The 26,740-nt window shown below is 39.7% G+C and overlaps 2 protein-coding genes across 4 annotated transcripts in view; one reads left to right on the top strand and one right to left on the bottom strand.

The window, feature by feature from the left end:
* The window catches only part of LOC126278386 (flap endonuclease 1), a 77,210-nt gene extending 75,901 nt beyond the window's left edge, over positions 1 to 1,309 (bottom strand). Inside the window, exons 1-2 of one of the 2 annotated variants that reach the window (XM_049978478.1) lie at positions 1,046 to 1,309; positions 855 to 957 (exon numbers count right to left, since the gene is read on the bottom strand). In XM_049978478.1, the coding sequence (XP_049834435.1) occupies positions 855 to 957; positions 1,046 to 1,127 (185 nt within the window). In that variant the 5' untranslated portion in view covers positions 1,128 to 1,309. The remainder of the gene's footprint in view (positions 1 to 854; positions 958 to 1,045) is intronic. The other variant, XM_049978479.1, reaches the window with a different exon arrangement.
* A 116-nt stretch (positions 1,310 to 1,425) lies between these two features.
* Positions 1,426 to 26,740, top strand: part of LOC126278385 (probable ATP-dependent RNA helicase DDX27) — an 89,740-nt gene continuing 64,425 nt past the window's right edge. Inside the window, exons 1-3 of one of the 2 annotated variants that reach the window (XM_049978477.1) lie at positions 1,426 to 1,601; positions 23,592 to 23,774; positions 23,885 to 23,996. In XM_049978477.1, the coding sequence (XP_049834434.1) occupies positions 1,524 to 1,601; positions 23,592 to 23,774; positions 23,885 to 23,996 (373 nt within the window). In that variant the 5' untranslated portion in view covers positions 1,426 to 1,523. The remainder of the gene's footprint in view (positions 1,602 to 23,591; positions 23,775 to 23,884; positions 23,997 to 26,740) is intronic. The other variant, XM_049978476.1, reaches the window with a different exon arrangement.

Raw genomic sequence — 26,740 nt, 5'->3', positions numbered from 1 at the left:
GTAGTAGATTGGGGTCTGTGTCATGTGAACACACCACATTTGCAGCGATCTTTTGCATGTAGACATCTGCGCCGATGTCTGTGCAGTGCTTTAGAAAAGCACTTTGGTGTTCAAACCAACCTTCATGTTAAAAAAAAGTTTTACTTTAGCCTAGTTAATCTCCACATAATGGCCTTTCAAGTTGTTATTTCGTGCTGTTAAAAATTATTTAGCTAATTTGAAGTACACCTGGTTACTATTGTTTAATTGCATACTGTATTTAGAAACTGGGTCGCTTGAAACATTACCAGAAAACTTATTCTATAGACAAGGACTTTTTTATCATTAAATACGGGCACAAAGAAGACTAATTGCAACAAATTATTGTGTATATTTAAAGTGAGTTAAACAACTTCAGTGAGATGATGTGAACTACGTATTTCATCTAGTGTATAAACAAGATATTTTGAGTGGCAAGTGACTATGGTTTTCTTATGATTGAAATAATACAAACAGGACAAATTGATTCTTCCTTTCACATTTTCTGTGGCTTTTCCTGTCAAGATGATTGTCACTAAAAGGAATACGTCGAACTTCTATTAACCAATGTGCCACCTCTGGACATTGGAAGATGTTATATAGTTAACTAAACATATGTCCTCATATGCATTCTACTGTCATTCACTGCGCATTTCCAGAGCACAATGTTTTCATAGCACTGCCCCTTAGACAATGTTAGTAACATAAAACATTATTACGATCTTCTATATTTAACTAGATGCCGATATACTAAAACCGAAATATTGAATACTGCTGCTTCGGGGTAGTGAAGAAAGAGAACGCAAAACACACTGTACACAAGATGACTTAATTACCTTGTTGTCTCACCATCAATAGAAGTTAGCTGTGCTCCTTCGCTTCTAACAGCTATTAAGAACTGATAAAGGCTCATTGATGCGTCTACTGCCACCTTCCTACCTGCAACGAATTTTTCGATGTTAAACCTTACAAAACGCGGTTCACTAAACAAATACATCAGATGTGAATATGTTCTAATTATACGTACCAAAATAATGTTTAATTTCACTCTCCTTTACAGCATTAGGTGCGATATCGGCAATAACTTTCGCTAATCCTAAAATTCCCATTCTTGCTACTTTAATCTACGTTCAATTGACAGTACACAAACCCGCATGAGCGCGGGAATTTCTACATATCGACTGAAATATCGACGACCAATATCAACACGATTTGACATCGATGTTACGTTGCGAAGATAGCAATCGGCTGACGACAGATTTATTATTACTTTTTCTGCCTAATACTTTTTCTACAAAGCAATTTGTTTAACTAAACCATGTAAAAATTTGCAAGGTACATGGAAAAGAATACTATCTTGTATTTTTTACGAACCGGTTGGTACGACCACAGTCTGGTGCAGTCATTTGTTTCAGTACAACTTTGGATTGGTACTATGGTGGGTTGTGTGATGTGTTGTTTGTTATTGTTTTGGCGGAGCACGTGCGTGGTTACAAATATAAGAGATGTACGATTTAATTAAAACGATTGGCGATGATGAAGAGATACCGGATTTTTCGGAAAATTCTGATGAAGAGGAAGAGGTATGTATTTTTCTACGTGATCAATAAAACATTTCCAGTAAATAAAAGGATTTTCCTATATCGTTTGTTTTATCTGTCATGGTGTCACCTATTTCGATTTACTGGATATATTTCAGATTGCATTACATTTTTCAGTTGAGAATCGCAATGGAATGCGAAGCGAAGTGTATAATCAGCAACAAAATCTGGATTAATACCTTGAGTACTTAATTATTCCACTGTTTTGAAATTTTTTTCTTGCGTTTTAATTTGTAAAGGGTGGAGGCAGCAAGCCTTGTTGACCGACCTGATTTCGATTTTATGTGATTTTCGTAAGTTATTTCAGGCAGATGCCAAGATAGGTCTGATTATAATGTCATCGCGAACAGCCAGTCCCTACCTTGTCAAACTAGACAAGTAACAATGTATATATAATGAGCTTTCACTCTGCCAGGAAGTTTCTACTATGTAAATGCATGTGTATTTGAATTCTCATTTTGTGTTTTTAATCTGCAATGCACCATGCCCAAAATCCTTGCAAATGTAGTCCAGGGGTTAATAATGCTGCTAATACTACGACTACTACGTCTGCTTCTGCTAATACTAGTACTAGAAATTTCTGATTTGTACAATATTTTCATACATCATTGTGCTTTTGCTTTGCAACAAGCATTGATCAGATGTAGAGCAAAGTGTGATAAGTGAACAGTGTCTTAATGTAAATAAGAATCTAGATTTTTCCACCAAATTCCTTTCTTAGTAGATATTGAAATTGGTGCAGCAAATATTTAAAAACTTCAAAAAAAGTGGCAGAGAGAGAGGGAAATCGCCATGAGATTTTTGTTGTTTTCACCATTTCACAACCACATTGTCACCTTCCAAGCCAATATACTGTAATACTCAAGTTAGACAATCTTTGTTTAGTAACAATAGATTTTGTTGTGACATCTGTTACCTTCCAGGTTAAGCTAGGACTTGAGCAACTGTATACATCTGTCTCCAATTTTTAAAAACATGTGCCAGCAGTGATGTCACTGGTCTAGAGGCTGCCACATGACCCTCATGGATGTTGATGAAATTTTGTATGAACATTCACACATGTTCTCAATGATCACTGATAAAGTTTCAGTTTCAGAAATTAATACTTTCGGAGATACAGTCAGTAGTTAAAGACCATAGCACAGCTTTCTATAGTGCATCCTCGAATTTTCAGCAACCTTGAGATGAGATATCTCTGTAAGTATTTGCGTGAAAGAAACAAAACTTGGCCATCTTGTACAATGCTTAGAGCTCTTTAAGATAAAATATTAAGAAAACGATTTCTGAGCAATTTTCATATAGATATTTTGAAGCAAATTTGGGCGATTTTTTTTTCCGAACTTTAGTTTTTTATATCGCCAAAAGTCTCCCCCCCCTCCCCACCCCCAAATTACGGGATGTACATGAAACTTTGCACACCATAACTCACCAACACAAGGTCTTAGAATATAAAATTTCATTCTCCTATTGCTTTCCATTATTTCACAAATCTAGGGTGAAGTTGACGATTTTTCAAAAAGTGGTAAAAATGGGAATTTTTAGTCAAATTTTGAGTGTTTTCTTCAAACTCCTCGAAACTATGGTCATTAGAAAGAGCATATTCTAAACTATCTAGAAAAGTGGATTGGTTTTGCTATGCAAGCATATAAGGCCCTAAAAAGTAGCATCATCGAAGAGGCGCACTGGAAGTTTGAACACATTTTTCTGGCACTCAAATTATACCTGAAATCTTTTATTTTGCCTTATACACGTTTATTCATGTCTGGGATAAGTGAAATAAGAAATCTTGACGAATAGGACCTAGTTTAGGTCCGAATAGCAAAACAATAAAAATAGAAACAATGTTATTTCTTAATTCCCCCCCCCCCCCCCTCTCTCTCTCTCTCTCTCTCTCTCTCTCTCTCTCTCTCTCTCTCTCTCTCTCTCTCTCTCTCTCTGATGCTTGGCAATGTAATGATGGCATGACAAACTCCATTTTTTTTTTTTTTCCCCCCCCTCATACATTTCAATAAATTCATCCACTACCATTTGCTCCGCATCCAGTGTGGCCCGATCGGTATGTATCCATTGCTTAAACACAATAACGTCCTGTGGCTCATGATCTAGGAAATAGCTGGCAATTTCAGATGCTATAGCTTCGGGCCCAGGATACCTTTCACAGTGATGTAGCATGCACTGTTTAAAGTTCAAACTGCCTTGCTGAGAATCTCCTTATAATTTTCACGTATACCAGCTCCGCTAAGCATAAGCTTAACATTTTTGTGAATTGCACAGAAGCAAACTGCATGCATTCCAGCTGATCCTACTGTTACACACCATTTGGATCTAAGTTCACAAAACTTTGAGGACCCTATTTCTGGACCATTTATATTCTTGTAGATAACATACATTTCCCGTAAATTGCAAAGTAACAATCTTTTCTGCATGTATGTCTTTCTATCTAAAAGTCTAACTGAAATACTATCTTTTATTTTTCCAGGGCACGCCCTACTATACTCATCATCTTCAAAAAAAATTCACACTCTATTAGCAACTTATGATGGTAATTTCCTGCTTTGCCTATTTTCGGGAAGCGCCAGAATGCCTTTCTCTGCCTTAAGCTTCCAAGCATTCTTCACCATTCGTTCGGACACGCCGAACTGAGCTGCTGTTTGTCTGACTGTCCAACTTACAGGTGCCAAGGTTAAAATTTGCATCTGTTCTTTATGAATTGCATTCTCCATCTTGGCTTTCAGTTCAGTCAGCAAATGTACATAGTCGGCACAGTTTCCACATTCCTTAATTTCACTAGCATCTCCAATTTGTCAATTTACTCCCATTGCATTTAAAATTCTGTTTTTAATCACATTTTGAGCCTTTTGAATTTTCTTCTTTACATATTGGGGCTTATCTATGTAACTTACTGTTCCCTTCAGGGGTGAAGTACCGATAGACAATAAGCTACTATTTAATTCTTCTTCAGAATGTGATGATGATGCTGATAAAGCTTCATCCAAGTGCTTATTTAAGGTAGTCCTGCAAGCCAGGCAAATTTTCTGATCTGGCTTTATGTTATTAACAAGCTGCTGCTTCAACATATCAGTAGCCTTATTAGCTGTTTCAGTATCAAGAGTGCGAATTCCTGCCTTAACATTATGGTTCACCTTCCCAAAGGGATTGAAGCATTTTGTGTGTGTGTGTGTGTGTGTGTGTGTGTGTGTGTGTGTGTGTGTGTCAATAACAGGGCTTCATGGTGTAGGCAAACTTGAGAGGTATTGTCCAGCTTTGCTTCAGAATGTCGGACCAACAACTCTTTTTTTCCTCATAATTAAAATCCACAAACCATTTTAAAGCAGCTTTTTTGGCAAAGAAAGTGACATGACACTTTGTTCCACTATCTCCTTGCCCAATTAAGCAGGAAGGTATGTGTTCCCTTCTGAATCCATCTCTAATTAGTAAATAAATAATGTATTTGGCCTCCAAGTGCAAATTATAATCTGCTTAAATTTCAGACAAATTACTACTGAATGAAATTATACACAATGGATAATACCAATGAAAAAATCCAATAAGAGATATATACTATAAAAGACACAATCACTATGCTGCAAACACAGCACTGAAATACTGATTGTTCAAACAAGGCTCACAATAATGCAACAATCTGATTGTTAAAGTAATTGTTGCCATTATATTTTGTGTAAACAGTGAATCTTGTGAATTTTCTCTGTGAAACTAGTGGTTACGTATTTACCAGGGTAGTAGGCTACATTTAAGTGTGATTAAATACAAAATTAAAACTCGTAGATATTTAACCAACAAATTTCACATGTTTCCCTAATAACTTTAAGACAAAAATTCACAGGTTACAACACCTAGGTATAAAAATCTCTGCAATATTTATTGGAAAGTGTACATCACTTGATGCATGATTCAAGCAAACCAATTCTTTTTTGTAAAAATGTTTTATACAATTGAATCCAAAAATTAGGTCTTCATTTTCCACTTGTAAATATTTACAATTTTGAGAAGTACAAAGGTACAAAAAATATGAAGCTATTATTCATTGAATTCTTTATGATCTCTCTCTCTCTCTTTCTCTCTCTCTCTCTCTCTCTCTCTGTCTCCGAATGAGAAGAGTTTTATGCAGATGAACACTTACGATAAAAGCAGAAGGGCTACTTCTCATCGTTTTCAAGTTTTTCTGACAGTCTCATTGCCTATTTGCCAGATCTTTTTATTTCAACTATTCAAGGCACTAATAAACATTTATTAGGCATAATAAAAGGTTTCAGGTATAATTTGAGTGCCAGAAAAATGTGTTCAAACTTCCATTGCGTCTCTTTGATGATGCTACTTTTTAGGGCCTTATATGCTTGCATTGCAAAACCAAATCCACTTTTCTAGATAGTTCACAATATGCTCTTTCTAATGACCATAGGTTAGAAGAGTTTGAAGATAATACTTTTTTGAAAAATTTGACTAAAAATTCCCATTTTTACCACTTTTTGAAAAATTGTCAACTTCACCCTAGATTTGTGAAATAATGGAAAGCAATAGGAGAATGAAATTTTATATTCTAAGACCTTGTGTTGGTGAGTTATGGTGTGCAAAGTTTCATGTACATCCCACAATTACTTTTGGAGATATAAAAAGCTAAAGTTCGCATTTTCTCTCTCTCTCTCTCTCTTTCCGCCCAACTTAGCTTCAAATTTATCTATATGAAAATTGCTCAGAAATCCTTTTCTTAATATTTTACTTTAAAGAGCTCTAAAAGTTGTATAAAATGGCCAAGTTTTGTTTCTTTCATGCAAATACTTACAGAGATATCTCATCTCAAAGTTGCTGAAAATTTGAGGATGCACTATAGAAAGCTGTGCTATGGTCTTAAACAAGTGACTGTATCTCCGAAAGTATTCAATTTCTGACACTGAAACTTTACTAGTGTTCATTGAGAACATGCTTGAATGTTCATACAAAATTTCATCAAAATCCATGATGGTCATGTGGGAACATTTCTCGATATTAGACCACTTGGCACGGATTGGCCCAAAACAGGATGTCAGCTTCACAATGTTCGTTACACTGCTCGTCTTCATTTGACCTACATATGTTGCAATCCAAACAGAGGAGTGATATCTGCAACTTAAACACACAAACAAAAACTTTGTAGAAACATATCAAGTTTGATTCTACAAGAATGGACAGATGGCAAGTGTTGTTAACTAGCACCTGTAAAGTAGGCTAACACCTGATAATGATCTCCACTAATCCACAAACATATTGGTTAATATGATGTATAAAAATTAAGATTCCTTTGAGGATTTCTGGAGTTCGTGGTGCCACCTGTTTGCTTTGAATTGGGATGTATTCAAGATGGTGAACACCCCTGTTCCAAGCTTATACAATGTGAGAACATTACACACAGAAAAAGGCACAAACACTGCAAAAAATATTGAATTGGAAAAAAATAACATGAAACAAACAAGAAAAGTGCATAAATTACGCGGTTTTAGACAGGAACAAACTAAATGTACAATAATCCTAATAATGAAAACATGACAAAACAAGTACTTCCATAGAAATCAAGCAAAGGAAATCCTCAACGATCAACAAAAACTTAATAAAAACCGATATTGGAAATGCTTTACCTCCACAAGTCAAAGTAAGTTTGTGATGTAACAAACCAAAACAAAACAACAAGAAAAAGGAACCAGAAATTTAACGTGATCTATATAGCTCAAACAAAGTCCACAATTCCATTAACCCTCATATGGCTCCAAAGTACCAAATGGTTCACTTTACCTATATTGCCAAAATGAAGTCTGCAGAGTGACAGCACCAAAACTCTCTCATATACCTAATTTCAAAAATGTAACCTAATCAACGTAGGTAAAACAAACTCCACAGTATCTACCAATCACAACCCAACATAATTACATGCAACTAACCACACATCCAAAAAAATTTATAACAGGAATCATCAGTCTGAAAATACAGGAAACATGCAGTTATGAGTATAAACACATGTACTCCTACCATCCAACTGCAGTCACACAAATCTAAGCTGGCCCAACATAGAAACGTGTGCACACGCGCATACTGAAATACAGGAGAAATGGCAAAAATAATCAGTACAATCTCTTGAGTGGCCACCCTGGAATTCTCAGACAAGGAACCCTTTTTGTTTGCCAGTACATGTATATCACATCTACCGATTTCTGTGCTATTTGTATAATTTCTTCCTGTTGTGTCCTTTTCTTATTTTAGGGTGTACAAGAAATGCCTTTCCACGATAGTGTTTGCTTTAGAAATGCTTATAACTTTTCAAATACAGATTTGATTTTGATATCCTAACATAAATCTTGGGTTCTTAGACATAATTGAATGATACAATCATGTTTATTATAATTACAATCAACTTTCTCTGCACGAATTTTATGCATACAAGTTTCAATATTTGGTTTTATTTTTTTATATATACTATTGGATAGAAATTATATTTCATCATAATTTTATTGTATTTCATTATTATCGTGGTCATAGTACCACGGTTTCATTATCATTATGTACATGGTACCCTAGTTTCATGAATTTAGTTGGTTAATGTTACAATGTGCGCTCATGTAGTTACAGACCTTAGCATATTCATTCCAAGATAGTCCGGTCTGTGTCATACTCTCTGTTAAATGTTGTCCCATTCTGTTTCTCTACGAGTAGCATATTTCATTAAGCACTGATTTAGTTGCTGTTCACTTTCAATGACCACTGCTTTATTGTTAACAATAGTGTCATGTTGATTTCCTGTCCATGGCAAACAACCCCCACATTGAGATAGTCCTGTACTTCCCTTATTGCGTCTTCAATACATAAGTTAAATATCAGTCGCGACAGTGAGGATCTTTGTCTTTATTGCTTTCCTGTTGTATCACTGTCAGCGCTGGATGCACCTGCCTGCTTTTCAGTGTTACCAAAATCATTCTACAAATCTATGAAAGCAATGTGTGAGCACATATATTCTGCTAAATCAGCTCTGTTATTAACTACAGTGACGAAATTGCTTTACCTGTGCCCCTCATTCTCCTGAAATGAAACCAGTCCTCTTCTAATTTACTTTTCATTCATTCTGTAATAACATTCCATTATTAAGATGAGTAAAGAACAATAAAACATAAGTTCACTTACAGTGTCCAATTAGTACACAGCAACTGATGCATTCAGTAGCTCGTTATCTGACTGTTGCCATAAGATAACAGTGTAATTTATCCACACTGGTGTTTCGCTTTTCTGATGTTTGCCGAGCTAAAATGCGTGGGGAACTCACAACCATTGTAACACTGTAATGGCATGTGATGGATGTCAACTAACAGGTAATTTTAATTTAACTACAGGTAACACGAATACAAAGATGTTCACAACCTCTGTAATGTCATGTAATAAATGCCAGATAACATACATCCTAATTTTAGTTTAAACACAGGTAATTCAAACACAAAAATTCACAACCTCTGTAAAGAATTGTCAGTGTTTTTGAGAATGTGAAGTGTCTTCTGTAGAAAATAAATACATTATTCCATCCCAGATTTTCCAGTGATTGAAAGAAACACATTGTCTATGTATTTAAGTGAGATACGAGATGTCTGTGGTTCTCTCATAGGTGCTTGTCATCTGCAATTTGAATGGTATCATTGTAAATTCAAACAATGATTTTGGAGTAATTGGCTTTTTGTTTATGAAGTGTGTGGTCTCAAGTGTTTTACCCCATCCAAAGTTATCTTGGTGTTTGATTCTGCAGAATTATACTCAAGTCAGTTGAAAAAGTCATCATCATCATTTAAGACTGATTATGCCTTTCAGCGTTCAGTCTGGAGCATAGTCCCCCTTATAAAATTCCTCCATGATTCCCTATTCAGTGCTAACATTGGTGCCTCTTCTGATGTTAAGCCTACTACTTCAAAATTATTCTTAACCGAATCCAGGTAACTCCTCCTACCCTCTACTTCTGAACCCATGAGTCATATGTCCAAAATCTGAAACACAAGAAACAAGTCGGATGCAGCAAATTTTTGCCACTTGCACACATGGTGCATGTTTCAAGGAGCCCTTTGCCCAAATATAAAACTAACATAGTACAATTCTGACCTTGTGACACAGATAGTTATTCTGCTGGAAGATGCCTTTGCTGTCAGGGAAGAAATAAAGGATGAAGGGATGCAGGGGGTCCGCAATAATATTCATGTGGAACCCAGTCATGGTGATGCCTTCAGTTACTCGACAGGTCTCACGGAAGCCCAAGATTGTCCTCTGTAGTGTAGTAGTTTCCTTGACTTGGATCTATTATGAAGTGCACGATTTGAGTGGGTGTTCCCTGGATGACAGCACTTCTGGACAAGTCCGTTGATCTGGTGTAACAAGAAACATGAAGCATCCAACAGTGTGACAAATTTCCATTTTTCAGTGGTCCAATATGGATGATCCTATGCCCACTGCACTTGTAATTGATGATGTTGGGAACATATCCTTCTGATATGGAGGCCCATGTTCACCATTGTTGAACATATGTGTCTGTGCCACTTCATTCTTTGTTGTCTGATCTGCCACATATTGCCATCTGTTCTGCTTTACAGATGGGGCTAAATTTTCACTTTCTGTTGCTGGTTTGTAGCTTCACCGTTCTTCAGCCACTTTTCATAGATGTTGAAAACATCAGCAAGCAAACTGCCAACTAGCTTTACTGTTTTCAAAATGCACATTTCTAGGCACTTGGCCACAACAGTCTGCCGTTTGTTGAAGTAGAGGATTTCCTCATTTATGGCCCACCCGTATCGATGCTGGAATGATTCCACTTTTTTTTTCCTCTACTTACATACTTTCTACACTGTGTCTTGTGCCCTATTTGTTGGAAAAGTTCAATATCCGAGGCACATGTAATCTTTAGACACAGTTTTCTAGCAGACTTTGTTAGATTTCATTGCACTGTTAGGACAAATGTTGGTCCTCTTATGGAGAAGCTTATCAAACTACTTGCAGCCCATACAGAAGATTCCCTGTGTCTCTCAAAACAACGGACAAAATAAAGATTTCTACCTAGCAAAATGTGCCACAGTGATGTATTTGTTGTGTTACAATGTAAAATTCACCAAGAGAACTGTATGGTTCACAAAAAGTGCAAACCTACATTGCCTTTTTTTATCAGAAAATCCTGTGTCTGTAGAAAGCAGTGGAGAGTTTCTTATATAATGTAATACTTTGTCACCCGATGCTCTGCACAAAACAGGCTTGCAGTTAAGTTGCCCCAGGTTACTGAGAGACACTCCTGAAAGCCACAGAAGACAAGCAAGTTCAGTTTTTAAGTGTTGTGCTTCACTCTGAAAGGGGTGTCTCATTTAAAGACTGATTGACAGCTGAGGGATGCTGGTGAGTTCTAAGGACCTGAAACACTTGAGCTGGGCAGGCTTAAAGGCCTTCTAATTATGAAGAAGTGGGCCTGTTTTTAAGCTGTGTCCTTCTCACATGAATCCTGCGGTCCACACTAGCCAGGGAATTCTCAAAGAGATTTGAAAAGTTGACACCCTGTATGAAGACTGGCAGGAAGAGGTATACAGTGTCAATTGTTCATTGGGTAACACTGGAAACCGAGCTGAGAGAAAATACAATGTGAAGTTCAGCACTCTAAGGGACAGAATGAGGGAAGAAGAACAAAACTACTTAGCAGGGGTAGGCTGGGATTCATTCTGGTTCAGATTTAGATGTGTTTTGGAGATAATTTGAAGTTCATTATGGTTCATTTCGAGTGATCAGAACGTTCTTAGACTTCTGGGTTCATTACAAAATGATTGAAGAGTCACTTTGGAGGCCACTTAAGCAGATTTTCATGTGTCATGTGCTAAGTGATTTGCATGCTGTTTCATGTAGAGAGTTCTGACTTTGCCTCCTGGAATCATTTAAGCATACTTTCTACTCAGTTTTCAGACTTTGAATGTGATCCCTGCATTTATTTTCAGGGTTGCCACAGGTTCTGGAAGTCAGGGAAATTGGGGGGAGGGGGGGGGGACACTAGAAAAATCTCATATTTGTCTCATTAGATGAAGTGATTTGTTTACTGAGGTGTCATGCATCATTGCTGGCTGGGTGCAGCTGAGTACACGCACCGCTTACCTTCTCCCTCATTCCTATTGCTTCTCACCTTCCTACCACTCTCCTCAGCTTGCTGCCACCACTTCTTGCAGCTAGCCTAGCAGCGACCAACTAGAGGCATGGAGAAATGAGGAGTGGTTTGTTTGGATCTGATTCTCAGAGACTGTTGACGCAGCAGCCGGAGGCGGCGAGCATCTGTGCGTGAGTTGTGTCTGAGTGATTGTGTGAATGTGTGTGCTCTCATTTTCTGACTAAAGTTATGCCTGCAAATTTAGTTGTGAGAGTGTGATTGTCTTTTCTACATACCTCTCTGTGGCTCAGAAATCATCTTTATGATAAGTTGCTATCTATTCTCATTATTATTGATTCTCAGAGTATTTGAACAAATTACCTGTTCCGCGGATTGATCACTGTGGTCTCATTTCATCAACATGCTGTGTGTGGCTCATGAATAGCTGGCCACATGAGTAGGTTTTCATGACAGACCAAAACCACAGGCTGTTTCTGCAGGTTTCTGTAATGGATCAGGCTTGCCAATCTGAAGCCATTGATGTGCAGGCCCTGCCCATCAGATCTAGTCTCACCAATCTGCCCTCAGGGCGGGTCTGTTTGTGTGTGGCGTAATGCAGCAGATTTTCAAGATTTATCCATGGATGCAGTCAACTGTGGTGCTCCTCAACACGCCAGAGACCATGAGTGATGGATTTCAGGAATTGGGACTGTCTCACCACAAGTACATTGTACAGTGTGGCATTTTATAGACATTTTATTTGTTCTAGTATATTTTGGCACTTCAAAAGTAGTTTGTATGTTAGAAAGTATGGACGATAAGAAGTAAACTGTGTCAGTCACTGGCAGTTTGAACACTATCTACTCATATATTTCTCGAGAGAAAAATTACACAATACCTGTAAAATAATATATATAACACAGTGGGTCATAATTGACATTAACAAACTTATTAGAACGAATATTTTGTTGCCAGTCACCTACAGTGTTGGTTTACACGTTCCTTCCCTGCCTTATACACTTCTTTGAAGAGACCTACTTTTTTCTAAGGCTATTACTGGTTCATGGTGTGGGTTCCTGTAGCCATGTCCTAGTTCATGAACCACAGGCAACATATGAGTGGCCAAGTAAGTTGTCCCAACAGTTGGGATACCAGTTACTTTGGAATAAGGCTGGGCATCTCGGACATATTGTGAGTCGTGGTCACCTTTGTGCTCATACGGCAAAGACCACCAAATCCACCGGTTAGTCCCTCAGCCGTTAGGGGTAAAACCCAATGGGACTCGGGGCAAGTAAGGCTAGCAACCTGCTTCCCTGCTACTTTAAATATGATGCTGGCAACAATCAGAGCAAAATGCCTCAGACCTTTGGAGGTGACGGAGTCCCACCTCTAACTGACAAACCATGGACTCCTAAGATACGACTCGGCAAACAAATGGTAATGAGATGGGGAGCTATTAATATCAATGGGGGCTACTCTGGGAAGAAGGTAGAGCTGGCAGAGGCTGCAAGTAAGATGGGGCTGGATGTTTTAGCTGTTAGTGACATTCGGGTAAGGGGTGAGAAAGAAGAGGAAGTGGGAGAATACAAGGTCTACCTGTCAGGAGTCAAAGGAGGAATAGCACGATGGGGTGTAGGGCTTTACATCAGGAAAGAAATGGAGCCTAGCGTAGTTGCAATAAGGTATGTAAACGAACGACTAATGTGGATAGATTTGACAGTGTCTAGCAAGAAAATTGGGATTGTGTCAGTATATTCGCATTGTGAAGCGACAGATCAAGATAAGATAATAGTTTTTATGAGGCACTCAGTGATAAAGTTGTTAGAGTAAAGGACAAGGACAGTGTTCTGCTCATGGGTGATTTTAACGCCGGGATTGGAAATCGAACAGAAGGGTATGAAAAGGTTATGGGTAAATTTGGAGAGGATATGGAGGCCAACAGGAACGGGAAACAACTCTTGGATTTCTGTGCCAGTATGGGTTTAGTAATCACAAACTCATTTTTTAAACATAAGAACATTCACCAGTATACTTGGGAAAGCAGGGGAACCAGATCTGCGATTGACTGTATAATAACAGATCAGGAATTCAGGAAGGATGTGAGGGACACACGTGTATTCAGGGGATTCTTTGATGACACTGATCATTATTTAATCTGCAGTGAAATTGGGATTGTGAGGCCGAAAGTGCAGGAGGTCGGGTCCATATGTAGGAGGATAAGAGTGGAGAAACTTCAGGATAAGAAAATTGGGCACAAGTACATAATAGCGATCTCAGAAAGGTACCAGTTAGTTGAATGTAGTCAATTACAGTCATTGGAAAAGGAATGGACAAGGTACAGGGACACAGTGCTAGAAGTGGCTAAAGAATGTCTTGGAACAGTAGTGTGTAAAAGTAGGACGAAGCAAACAGATTGGTGGAATGACACAGTCAAGGCAGCCTGTAAAAGGAAAAAGAAGGCGTATCAAAAATGGCTACATACTAGAAATCAAGTAGACAGAGAAAATTATGTTGAAAAAAGAAACAAATCCAAACAGATAATTGCAGCATCCAAGAAGAAATCTTGGGAAGACTTTGGAAACAGGTTGGAGACGTTGGTTCAAGCTGCTGGAAAACCATTGTGGAGTGTAATTAGCAGTCTTCGAAAGGGAGGTAAGAAGGAAATGACAAGTATTTTGGACAGGTCAGGAAAACTGCTGGTGAATCCTGTGGATGCCTTGGGCAGATGGAGGAAATATTTTGAAGAGTTGCTCAATGAAGGTGAAAATGCGATCAGTAATGTTTCAGATTTTGGGGTAGAATGGGATAGGAATGATGATGGAAATAGGATCACATTTGAGGGAGTGGAGAAAATGGTCAATAGATTGCAGTGCAATAAAGCAGCTGGGGTGGATGAAATTAAGTCGGAACTCATCAAATACAGTGGAATGTCAGGTCTTAAATGGCTACACAGGATAATTGAAATGGCCTGGGAGTCGGGACAAGTTCCATGAGACTGGACAAAAGCAGTAATCACACCAATCTTTAAACATGGAAACAGAAAAGATTGTAACAACTACAGAGGTATCTCTTTAATCAGCGTTGTGGGTAAAATCTTCTCGGGTATTGTTGAAAGGAAAGTGCGAGTATTAGTTGAGGACCAATTGGATGAAAATCAGTGTGGGTTTAGGCCTCCTAGAGGTTGTCAGGACCAGATCTTTAGCTTACGACAAATAATGGAGAAGTGTTATGGGTGGAACAGGGAATTTTATCTATGCTTTACAGATCTAGAAAAGGCATATGACCCGGTTCCTAGGAGGAAGTTATTGTCTGTCCTACGAGATTATGGAATAGGAGGCAAACTTTTGCAAGCAATTAAAGGTCTTTACATGGATAGTCAGGCAGTAGTTAGAGTTGACGGTAAATTGAGTTCATGGTTCAGAGTAGTTTCAGGGGTAAGACAAGGCTGCAACCTGTCTCCACTGTTGTTCATATTATTTATGGATCATATGTTGAAAACAATAGACTGGCTGGGTGAGATTAAGATATGTGAACACAAAATAAGCAGTCTTGCATATGCGGGTGACTTAGTTGTGATGGCAGATTCGATTGAAAGTTTGCAGAGTAATATTTCAGAGGTAGATCAGAAATGTAAGGACTATGGTATGAAGATTAGCATCTCCAAACCAAAAGTAATATCAGTGGGAAAGAAATATAAATGGATTGAGTGCCAAATAGGAGGAACAAAGTTAGAACAGGTGGACGGTTTCAAGTACTTAGGATGCATATTCTCACAGGATGGCAACATAGTGAAAGAACTGGAAGCGAGGTGTAGCAAAGCTAATGCAGTGCGCTCTCAGCTACGATCTACTTTCTTCTGCAAGAAGGAAATCAGTACCAAGACTAAGTTATCTGTGCAGCGTTCAATCTTTCGACCAACTTTGTTGTATGGGAGCGAAAGTTGGGTGGATTCAGGTTACCTTATCAACAAGGTTGAGGTTATGGATATGAAAGTAGCTAGGATGATTGCAGGTACTAGTAGATGGGAACAATGGCAGGAGAGTGTCCACAATGAGGAAATCAAAGAAAAACTGGGAATGAGCTCTATAGATGTAGCAGTCAGGGCGAACACGCTTAGATGGTGGGGTCATGTTACATGCATGGGAGAAGCAAGGTTACCCAAGAGACTCATGGGTTCAGCAGTAGAGGGTAGGAGGAGTCGGGGCAGACCAAGGAGAAGGTACCTGGATTCGGTTAAGAATGATTTTGAAGTAATAGGTTTAACATTAGAAGAGGCACCAATGTTAGCAGTGAATAAGGGATCATGGAGGAATTTTATAAGGGGGGCTATGCTCCAGACTGAACGCTGATAGGCATAATCAGTCTTAAATGATGATGATGATATTACAGAAATCAGTGAAGGTATTTTAAACCCGTCTTGTGACTCCAAGGAAATGCATATTTTTGTTACCAAATGTGTTTCATTTTATTGAAATAAAATAATATCATTTGTCTTAATGAAACACACATACCATTTGGTTTGCTTTCTCCCTCTAACAACAGTTCATTAGAAAAGATGTTGATGTTAGTACTTAAGGTTTTTGCTCGCATCAGGAAACGCCAACTGTTTGCAAGTTTTTTTTAGATATTTCCTCATTTGCACTATTGTTTCTTGTACTATAGCTGCAAAAACAGGTTGTCAGCTTGTGCCATAACTTATCCTTGAGATCTCAAAATTTGTCAGGGAGAAATGCTAAAACTTGTCTGGAAATCAGGGAATTTCACGTGGGGAAACGTGTGGCAATCCTATATTCTGATGTCCATTGTCATTTGTGACATCATCATTTCCCATTCCATGTTATAGGGTCTTTCTTACTGTCCAAGTCTTGGATCTTTAAGCATCTAACTGTGCCCTTCCTCTGACCTCAACTTCCTAATATAAAAAACTTAGGTTGGAACAATCACATAGAAAATTCTGGAGGGGAAATTGAACCAAAACCTGTGTTTTATTGACAGAACACTTAGAAAATGCAACAAATCTACCCAGAGACTGCCAGCACTACACCTGTCTGTCCTCTTTTGGGGTATTGCTGCAAAGAATGGGTTTCTTGCAAGATAGGATTGGCGGAGAAAATGAAGAAAAAAAAATCAAGAAGGGGAGCTCAGTTTGTATTATTGCAAAATAGTGGAGAGATTGTTTTAGATATAATGCAAGTGTTGAGGTGGTATCAGTAAAACAAAGGAGTTTACTATTATATAGGCGTATTTGTCAGAACGGACATCACTTTGTGATACAATGGGCACGTGCGCGCGCGGGTGTGTGTGTGTGTGTGTGTGTGTGGGTGTGGGTGTGGGTGTGTGTGTGTGTGTGTGTGTGTGTGTGTGTGTGTGTGTAAGAGAATCGAAGACATCAGACACAATTGGGCATTGAAATAAATTCCACAGTGACAAGTGAAAATATATGTATCAGACCAGAGTTAATTCCGCATTTCCTGCTTTATGTGAGCAGGTGCCATTAAAGCCTTGGACATCTGGACATGCTTCCCATCCAGAACAAATACTCAACTTGGCACACACTAATAGGTCCACTGTTCTTTACCCCCTGTGCTTGTAGTGAGCAAAGGGATTAATGGACATTGGTCACTATGAGCATATGTAGTTTGAGAATTTGGGTCAGATGAAAAGCGTGTCCAGATGACAGAGGTGATTAAGGCTCACATAAAGTGGGAAATCCATTTTCTGTTCCCGGTCTGGTGCAGATTTTCACTCATTACATTTGAACAAAGGAGTTTGCCATCACAGCAAAATCATTTTTTGAAATTTCAATCCCCATTTTCTTGTCCAAATGGGGAAATATTTTGCCTCACCATTTGCAATAAAATAGGAGAAATCAGAGGTCACATTCAAATCTTTACATGTTCATATTTCTCATAAACTTTAAATTGGGTGTGGAATGGTCAAGAAATGGTCTAAAAGTGATTCTATAAATCCTCTACCAAACACTTAAGTTTAACTTGCAGAGTAATTATTTTGATGTAGGTACTGCCTTTGCCACCTAATTACTGCAGACAGTAGACACCATGTGTGTATTGGGAGCTTAAGTGGTTCCTGTGATGAGTACATTAGAACTGCATTAGCTGCTGAATGGTGGTCTCACTTGGTGAACAGTTAGGCAGGAAGTGAGAAACAAGAAATAAATCAAGCTTTTCCAAGTGGTGCCCCGGAGCTGCAGTATATGAAGATAAAAGCTGCTAGTTGTCAGTCAAAAACCACGCAATACCATAAGTGATTTGTCAGAACATAGACATGTTGTCCCAACATCGCACCAGCTGCTCACATCTACATATACAACTTATTCCGTCATGGAGTAAAGTGATTAAACCCACATGCACGCCTTGCTACCGAGTAATGATTTATGACTAATTACAATAAATGTATTTTTTCCCTGCGTATCAGTTTCGATTTATTACATTGTTGACACTCAGAATGGGATCATGTCATACCCATAGTAATATTACTCCATTTTTGTGCCCAACTTGGGTCCATGACACTTCCATATTCCTTATATTTCAGCACCCTTTACCATTTCTTTTGTTAACTAAACTATGTTTCACTCTTGTATGAAGTTATACCTGACTCATTTATTCCTTCCAAGAATGCAACAAATGAAAGTCTGCGCTTGTTCTCATTTGCTGGTATTATATGTTGAGGGTAACAGACTGCTTTCATTGGAACACAGTTAAATCAGTAGATCTGTTATTTTTAGAGAATCCCAAATTTGAGAGGGCATCAAAAATTTGTCGGGTGTCACCGTGCTTACTGGCCTTGGCAGAGACGTTGAAACTTTACTGTCTCAGTTCGACCTCTGTCTCTTCAAGATTTGGGCTGCCGCACATGTCAGCGTGACTCAAGGTAGTTACTTGGCCATTGATTTATCAATTTGCAGCACAGAACGTCTCCCATCTGTCAACTGGAGAGCACATGATGACCTGTGTCGTAGTGACCATTTCCCCATCTTCCCGCTTCCTGTCACTGCCCCGGTGTCAGGCCCATGGACGCCTGCCCAGATGGACTTTAAACAAGGTGGACTGGGAAACTTCCACCTCTGATGTCACTGTTGACTCTCCTCCACATGGTGACATCGATTTGATGATTAAGCAGGTGACTACCGCAATCGTTTCTGTGGCTGAAACGCGATTTTTCTCTCTTTAGGGTGCCCCGGCGAAAGACATTCCTTTGGTGGTCACCTTAAGTTTCTGAGGCAATTAAAGAGCATCAGCGAACTCTACAGCGACATATGTGGCACCCTTCCCTAGGGCATCTGATAGCCTTTAAGTGGCTCCGTACCCATGTACGCCAGCTTATAAAACAATGGAAACAGGAGTGTTGGGAGAGGTACGTGTCAACCATTGGGTTATTGGGTTCCATGTATCACCTTACCAAGTCTGGACGAAGATCAGACATATTTTTGGGTACCAGACCCTAACAGGTGTGCCTGGCATTACCATCAATGGCATGCTATGTACTGACGCGTCAGAGAACTACCCCACAGCCTTTCGCACCCTCAAACAGCGGATGGAAAGGAAATTCCTCTCGTTCACTAAACGCCACAGTAAATGCTGTAACACCCCATTTATGGAGTGGGAGCTCCTCAGCGCAGTTGCACATTGCTCCGACACAGCTCCTGGGCCAGATCAGTTTCACAGTCAGATGATTAAACCTCTCTTGTCTGACTGTAAGCGCCATCTCCTCATCATCTTCAACCGGATCTGGTGCGATGGCATCTTTCCATCGCAATAGCTGGAGAGCTCCATCGTTCCAGTGCTCAAACCCAGTAAAAACCCGCTTGATCTGGATAGCTATCGGCCCATCAGCCTCACCAACATTCTTTGTAATCTGTTGGCATGTATGGTGTGTCAGTGGTTGAGTTGGGTCCTGGAGTCACGTGGCTGACTGGCTCCGTGTCAGGGTGGCCTTCGCCAGGGCTCTCTGCCACTGATAATCATGTGTCCATCGACTCAGTCATCCGAACAGCCTTTTCCAGATGCCAACACCTTGTTGCTGTCTTTTTTTATCTACACAAAGCGTATGACACCACCTGGCGACATCATATCCTTGTCACATTATACGGATGGGGCCTTTGAAGACCACTCCTAATTTTTATCCAGAATTTCCTGTTGCTTCATACTTTCTGTGTAAAAGTTGGTGCCTCCCATAGTCCCCCCCCCTCCTACAGGGCTCTGTATTGAGTGTATCACTAATTTTTTGTGGTCACTAAAGGTCTAGCAGCAGCTGTAGGCCCGACAGTCTCACCCTCTCTTTTGCAGACAACTTTTGCATTTCATACTCCTCAAGCAGTACTGGTGTTGCTGAGCGGCACCTTCCGGGAGCCATGCACAAGGCGCAGTCAGGGGCTCTCGCCCATCCTCCAGTTTTCGGCCACTAAGTCGTGTGTCATGCACTTTTGTCAGCATTGTAACATTCATCCGGAACCAGAACTTTAGCTTAATGATGATCCACTCACTGTAGTAGAGACGTATCAATTTTTAGGACTTGGATACCTCACCTTTGTCACCTTAAGCGGAAGTGTTGGCAGCACCTCAATGCCCTCCACTGCCTGAGCAACACCAACTGGACTGCAGATCGCTCTACTCCCTGTTGCAGCTTTACAAAGCCCTTGTTCAATCCCACCTTGACTAAGGTAGTCTGGTTTATGGTTCGGCGGCACCCTCAGCGTTGCAGATACTCGACCCCGTGCACCACTGTAGCATTTGCCTAGCAACGGGAGCTTTTAGAATGAGTCAGGTGACCAGTGTCCTGGTGGAGGCCGGAATCCCTCCATTGCAGATCCGACGTGCACTACTGCTCACCAGTTATGTTGCACACATTCATACTTCTTCTGAGCATTGCAGTGGTACATGGCTTTATGCTTAATTACACTTACTATTTTATCAGTTGATTCGTTTTCACCATGTAACGCTCGCTGTTTATGTCCTTCGTTGCTGAGCGATGTATCACTTTTTGTTCTGATGCCGCAACTCTTCCTTTCCTATATCTTTACTACTTTTTATTTATATAAATGGTGAACTATTGGTTTTCCGTTTAACAACTTTTTAATAACTGTGGAAGTATTACAGGCATCGGGTCCCACATAATGTGTCACCTGCCTATACATTTTACATGAACCTTTCAAGACTCGATCGATCTGTTTACAAAGAGAAAGTGAAATATCTCTTCCTTTGATGTTGTCCAACAATGACTTAGGAAGCTCGACACCCTCGCGGCCCAGGCTCTTCCATGTCTAGCATTCGTTTTATTCCTTGGCCACTTGCTGCTACGTCGAACTTTCGTGGTGATCATTGGGCAACGTGTTCCACGTTATCTGCAACATAAATAAACTTTCTTCCCACAGTATTTCTAAAAACCCAAAAACAAACTTAAAGAACATAATAATAATAATAATAATAATAACTGTTCTTACAATTATTCGTATAAGTATTGGTAAATTTAATGAGGGGTGGGACAGGCCTAAACCATGTGACACCACAGCATCCGAATTACTCTCTCCTTTTTCCACCCACAGCAGTTCATCTCTTGCATCAGTGGCCCAGCCCAGGTAAGGGCTAATGATTGCATTTAGCGTGCGATCCCTTGTGTCTGAACTGGAGTCCTTCCCTTTACCACCTCCCATCCAGGTCCGTCCGCATACACCTCCATGTTGTACACCTAGGCCGCAGATTTGTCTGGACCTTTCGCATGACCCTAAGGACTCAGTTACTCCTGCCACTCTCTGCTGTCATGTCCTCTCAATTCTTGACATGTTCCAGGGCTCTGAAGTGGCTTACACTGACGGCTCGATGGCTGATGGACATGTTGGCTTCGCCTACGTCCACAGAGGCCATTTTGAACAGCATTCCTTGCCCGATGGCTGCAGTGTATTCACTGCAGAGCTGGTGACCATCTCTTGTGTACTGACTTCTTGAGCAGCCTACAAGTTATCGACCAGTGCTACCCTTGTCATCCTTTGGTAGCGTCCATCCAGGAGTCCATCTATGCCCTGGACCGGTCCCGTCGTTCAGTGGTGTTTGTGTGGACCCCAGGACATGTCGGCATCTGAGGCAACGAACTTGCCAACAGGCTGGTCAAACAGGCTAGGCGGAAACAGCTTCAGCAGATGGGCATCTCTGAACCTGACTTTCATTCTGGTTTACGCTGTAGGGTATTTCGGCTTTGGGAGACGGAATGGCATAATGGTACACACAACAAACTGTGAGTCATTAAGGAGACTACGAACGTGTGGAAGACTTCCATGCAGGCCTCTTGCAGGGAATCTGTTGTCCCTGCCGGCTCCGCATTGGCCACGCTTGGGCGACCCACAATTACCTCCTGCGCCATGCAGACCCACCTGAGTGTCGGCGTGGCTCCTGATTGACAGTGGCCCATATTCTCATGCACTGTCCCACTTTGACTGCCCAGCAATGAAATCTTGGGTTACCGGACTCCTTACCACTGATTTTATCTGACAATGCCTCATCAGCTGATTTATTTTTATGTTTTATTCATGAGGGTGGGTTTTATCATTTGATCCAAGTTTTAGCGCATGTCCTTTGTGCCTCTGTGCCATCCACCCTAGTGCTTCTAGGGTGGTGGTTTTAATGTGTTGCAGAGTGGCTGGCTTCTTCTTTTTTATTCTCATTGTCAGCCAGCCATGGTAATCTGCTTTGTTTTTTTAATCTCTTCATAGTGGTCCTTGCATTTCTTTGGTTTTTTGTCCCTTTTGTCCATTTACATGTTTTGTTGCCCTTCATCGTTCTTGTAATTTTCCTTCCATTTCGTTTTGGGTTGTCTGTCTCGTTTGTTTTATTCTCACACTTGTGGCATTGTTTTATTCGGAACAAGGGACTGATGACCTCATAGTTTGGTCCCTTTCCCCCTCTTTTAATGCAACCAACGAACCCACCAGAGGCATCTGATCTAGATGGCTGTTAGGTGGCTGCACTTGCAACATTAGCATGCAAATTTGTCTCGCACGTGAATACGCTAGCCAATAGTGTTCATCATAGTCAATATAAATACGACCACCCATCAAATGGTCAGTTCTATACTTGTGTCTGATAATGTCAGTTACTATCATCGCTGTACTATGGACTATCGGATAACACTTCGTTTTGTCACTTGGCCTTTCTCTCTGGTTGCAATTCAGATCATCTCTCTCTTCGCTCTTGGCCTGTTGACATTGTTGTGGTGAAGGTTTCCACTTTGCACTATGATTTTTACATAGGTTGCTTTGGTCTACTCCTCGTCTGTGTACTGTCCGCCATCAATCAGCCATGTTTAGCTTTGCTACTGCTTGATGTCATATTCTCTTTTGCAAGTGGCCCTTCCACTTTGCAGCTTCGGGTGTTTTGTCAGGGTTTCTAACGTGTGTGCTGATATCCATCTAATATGGATACTACAGTGACATTGTCTCTTTTCCTGTTTTCCTTGCATCTTTTTTTTTCTTTTACTAGAAAATAATGTGAAAGAGTAATTGTATTACCAGAAATATTGTGACATTCACTAATTGCAGTTGTTATTCATTTATTCATTTCTATGGCACATCTGTTTGTACTCATAACCGTTTTTTTCCATTCTTTGATTCTTTCTGTAGGGGATTTTCCTTCATGTAGAGTAGCTGTTTATAATGGTCTTTTTGAACCACTGGGACAGCACAAGCGCATATCTTCCCTTATGTCACTGAGCATACATGCATAGTCTAGAAGGATCAAAAGAATCTGCTCATGTTAAAGAAGCACAAGTCATTATGTGTCCCTGATATGTTTGTTTTGTATGCTTTTTGTATACAGTTTGTGTATTTTATGTTTCAGTTTCAACCAAGCAAACAAAAGAAGAAGAAAAAGATTGATTTTGACACAGATTTCTCATTCACAGTGAATGAGGTTAACACTGAAGAAGATAAATGGGATGATATCTCTAAGTACATTAAGCGGAAAGCAAAAAGTAAGGTTGACGATAAAATTCAGCAGATTCGAAAACAGAAAAAAAAAGAGGTACTTATTGTTTGGAATTCGTGAACGGTAGAGATCTTGAAATTGGCTGTAGACTTAATGGCGTGAGACTTACTTCTAGTTTTATTTCTTCCTTTTGTTTTTCATTCCAGACAGATGCTGAAATAAAGCAGGAAGACAAAGAAGAAGACAATGAAGAAAATTCAGATTCTGATTCCGACACTGATTCTGATGTTTCCTTGTCTGATAGTGATCTGAAGAAAGGTATGTAAATCAGTTAGGCACACTATTATTTGAAGAACAGTTTAACATCACAATAATATTCTTCGTAACCAAGAAAACTGAAAGAAGGAAAACAGCTGTGATGGGGGTAAATGTGGAAATTGTTTTCAAAATTTATAGACTCACACACAGAAAATCGAGTCTGTGTATGAGACTAGACTTACCAAAGTTGCTCAAGACCTGGTACACTCAAGTGCGCAGAAGATTCAGTTAAAATTATTTGTTAATAGGTTTTCTTAGGAAAGTTTACATCTATCTTCAAGAGTCTTCCAATTCAGTTCCTTCAGGATCTCTGTGATATTCTCCCATGGACTAAAGAAAGCTGTGATCATTCATGCTGATCTTGTCTGTATAAGTTCAATATCCCCTGTTAGTCTATCTGGTACAGGTCCCACACACTTTAGCAATATTCTAGAACTGCTCGCACGATTGATTTGAAAGCAATTTCCTTTGTAGACTTATTGTACATCTCCAGTATTCTACCAATAAATCAGAGTGGTACCACTTGCTTTATCTGTGACTGAACGTATGTGATCATTCCATTTCATATCCCTACAAAGGTTACACCCAGATATTTGTACAATTTCAACAGTGATTCATTCCTATTATAGCCATAGGATTCTAACATTTTCTGTTTGTTAAGTGAAATGCACAATTTTACACTTCTGAATATTTATGCAGTTTCTTTCAGATAGCACTTCATTATGGATAACTGCATCATCTGCAAAATCCTGATTTTACTTTTAATATTGTCTACAAAGTCATTAATATACAACATGAACACCAAGAGTCCCAACACACTTGCCTGGTGCTCATCCAAAGTTACTTCTACATCAGACAGTGACTCTCCACATCCAAGATAATATGCTGTGTCCTCCCTTCCAAGAAGTCCTCAATCTAATTACAAATTTCAGTTGATACTCCATATGATCATACTTTTGACAATAAGCTTAGGTGCGGTACTGAATCAAATGCTTTTCGGAAATCAAGAAATAATGCATCTACCTGACTGCCTTGCTCCAAAGCAGTAGGTCATGTGAGAAAAGTGCGAGTTGGTGAATGCAGGCTTTCTTGGCGAATTTCATATATGAAGACTTAACGGGTTGTGAGCCGAGTAGCATCGTCATCTCGTAGCAGCATTTTGATGAAATGTGTCTCCATCATCTTCGCCTGAAAATGATGGACACTCATTCCATCGAAACACTGCTACGAGATGACGACACTACTCGGCTGACAACCCGTGAAGACTTTATAAAAGTGCGAGCTGGGTTTCACATGATCATTGTTTTTGAAAGGCATGCTGGTTAGCATTGAGGAGGTCATTCTGTTCAACATACTTCATTATATTTAAGATCATATATTCTAATATTCTACAACTAATTGGTGTAAAGTATTATTAGACAGTAGTTTTGTGGATCACTTCTACCACCCTTCTTCTAGATGGGTGTGTTCTGTCCCGTTTTCTAAGAACTAGGCACGGTTTTTGTTCAAGGGATCTATGACAGAAGAGGGGCTAACGCAACTGCAAATTCAGTATGGAATCTGTCAGGGATTCAATTGCGGCCTGCAGCTTTATTCAGATTTAACAGTTTCAGCTGCTTCTCTACACCACTGACACTAATACTTATTTCATTCATCTTTTCAGTTGTATGACGATTAAATTGGGGCAGTTCTCTTGTGTTTTCCATTGGAAAGGAGTGTTTTAAAACAGAATCAATCATTTCAGTTCTTGCTTTGCTACCCTCAGTTTCAGCTCCTGTCTCATTCGCTAGGGACTGGACACAATCTTTGGTGCCACTAACTTTACGTATGACCATAATTTCTTTCAGTTCTGTGAAAGGTCACTTGGCGCTATTCTACTACAATAGTCATTGAAGGCATCACGCATTGCTCTCTTGACTGCCTATTATGCCGTAATCTCTGTTTCTTTAGATGTTCCTTTACAGTGACTGTATATGATAGAGGTTCCCTCCCATTATGAACTGTCCTACTGGGTACATGTCTATCCTGTGCATGGTCAGCTAGTCATTTAAGTTTGAGCCAGAGTTCCTCTATGTGCTCCTGATGTGTGCTGGGAGTTTCAAGTTCCTCAATGAGATTGGACACTACCTTTTTTTTATTTTTTTATCTAGATTTCTGAACATATATATCTTTCTCCTTGTTTTAGTTATCCTTTGTACTTTGGTAATCATTGTTGCAACTGCTTCATGGTCACTGATACCAGTTTTTATGTGGACAGCCGCAATGAGGTCATGTCTGTTTTTTGCCATTAGATCCAATACCGTATTTACTCGAATCTAAGCCGCACTTTTTTTCCTGTTTTTGTAATCCAAAAAAGCTGCCTGTGGCTTAGAATCGAGTGCAAAGCAAGCGGAAGTTCTGAAAAATGTTGGTAGGTGCCGCCACTAACTTCTGTCGTCGAAAATATGTAGCACTACACCGGCATGCTTTGTAGGCACAAAGATAAATACTGGCGCCAAATAAATTTTTAAAAAAGTGGTAAGCGAGCTTTTTTTTCTTTTTCTCCACTCCGAGTTTCGACTACTGCATTTTCGTACATTATGCAACAAAGTAAATACAAACTCCGTATTGTTCATCTTCAGATGTAGCAGAAATTCAATGTATTACGAAAATCCGACTGGTAAGACTGTTCGGGATGTTTGTCAATATGGCCAACTCTACATTCTGAACTTTTTTCCTGTCTGTGAGAAGAGATGATTGCTAAT

Source organism: Schistocerca gregaria, chromosome 6 (genome assembly GCF_023897955.1).
Source record: "Schistocerca gregaria isolate iqSchGreg1 chromosome 6, iqSchGreg1.2, whole genome shotgun sequence".
In the NCBI taxonomy this organism is placed as follows: Eukaryota; Metazoa; Arthropoda; class Insecta; order Orthoptera; family Acrididae; genus Schistocerca; species Schistocerca gregaria.
This window is presented reverse-complemented; position numbering and strand designations above follow the sequence as displayed.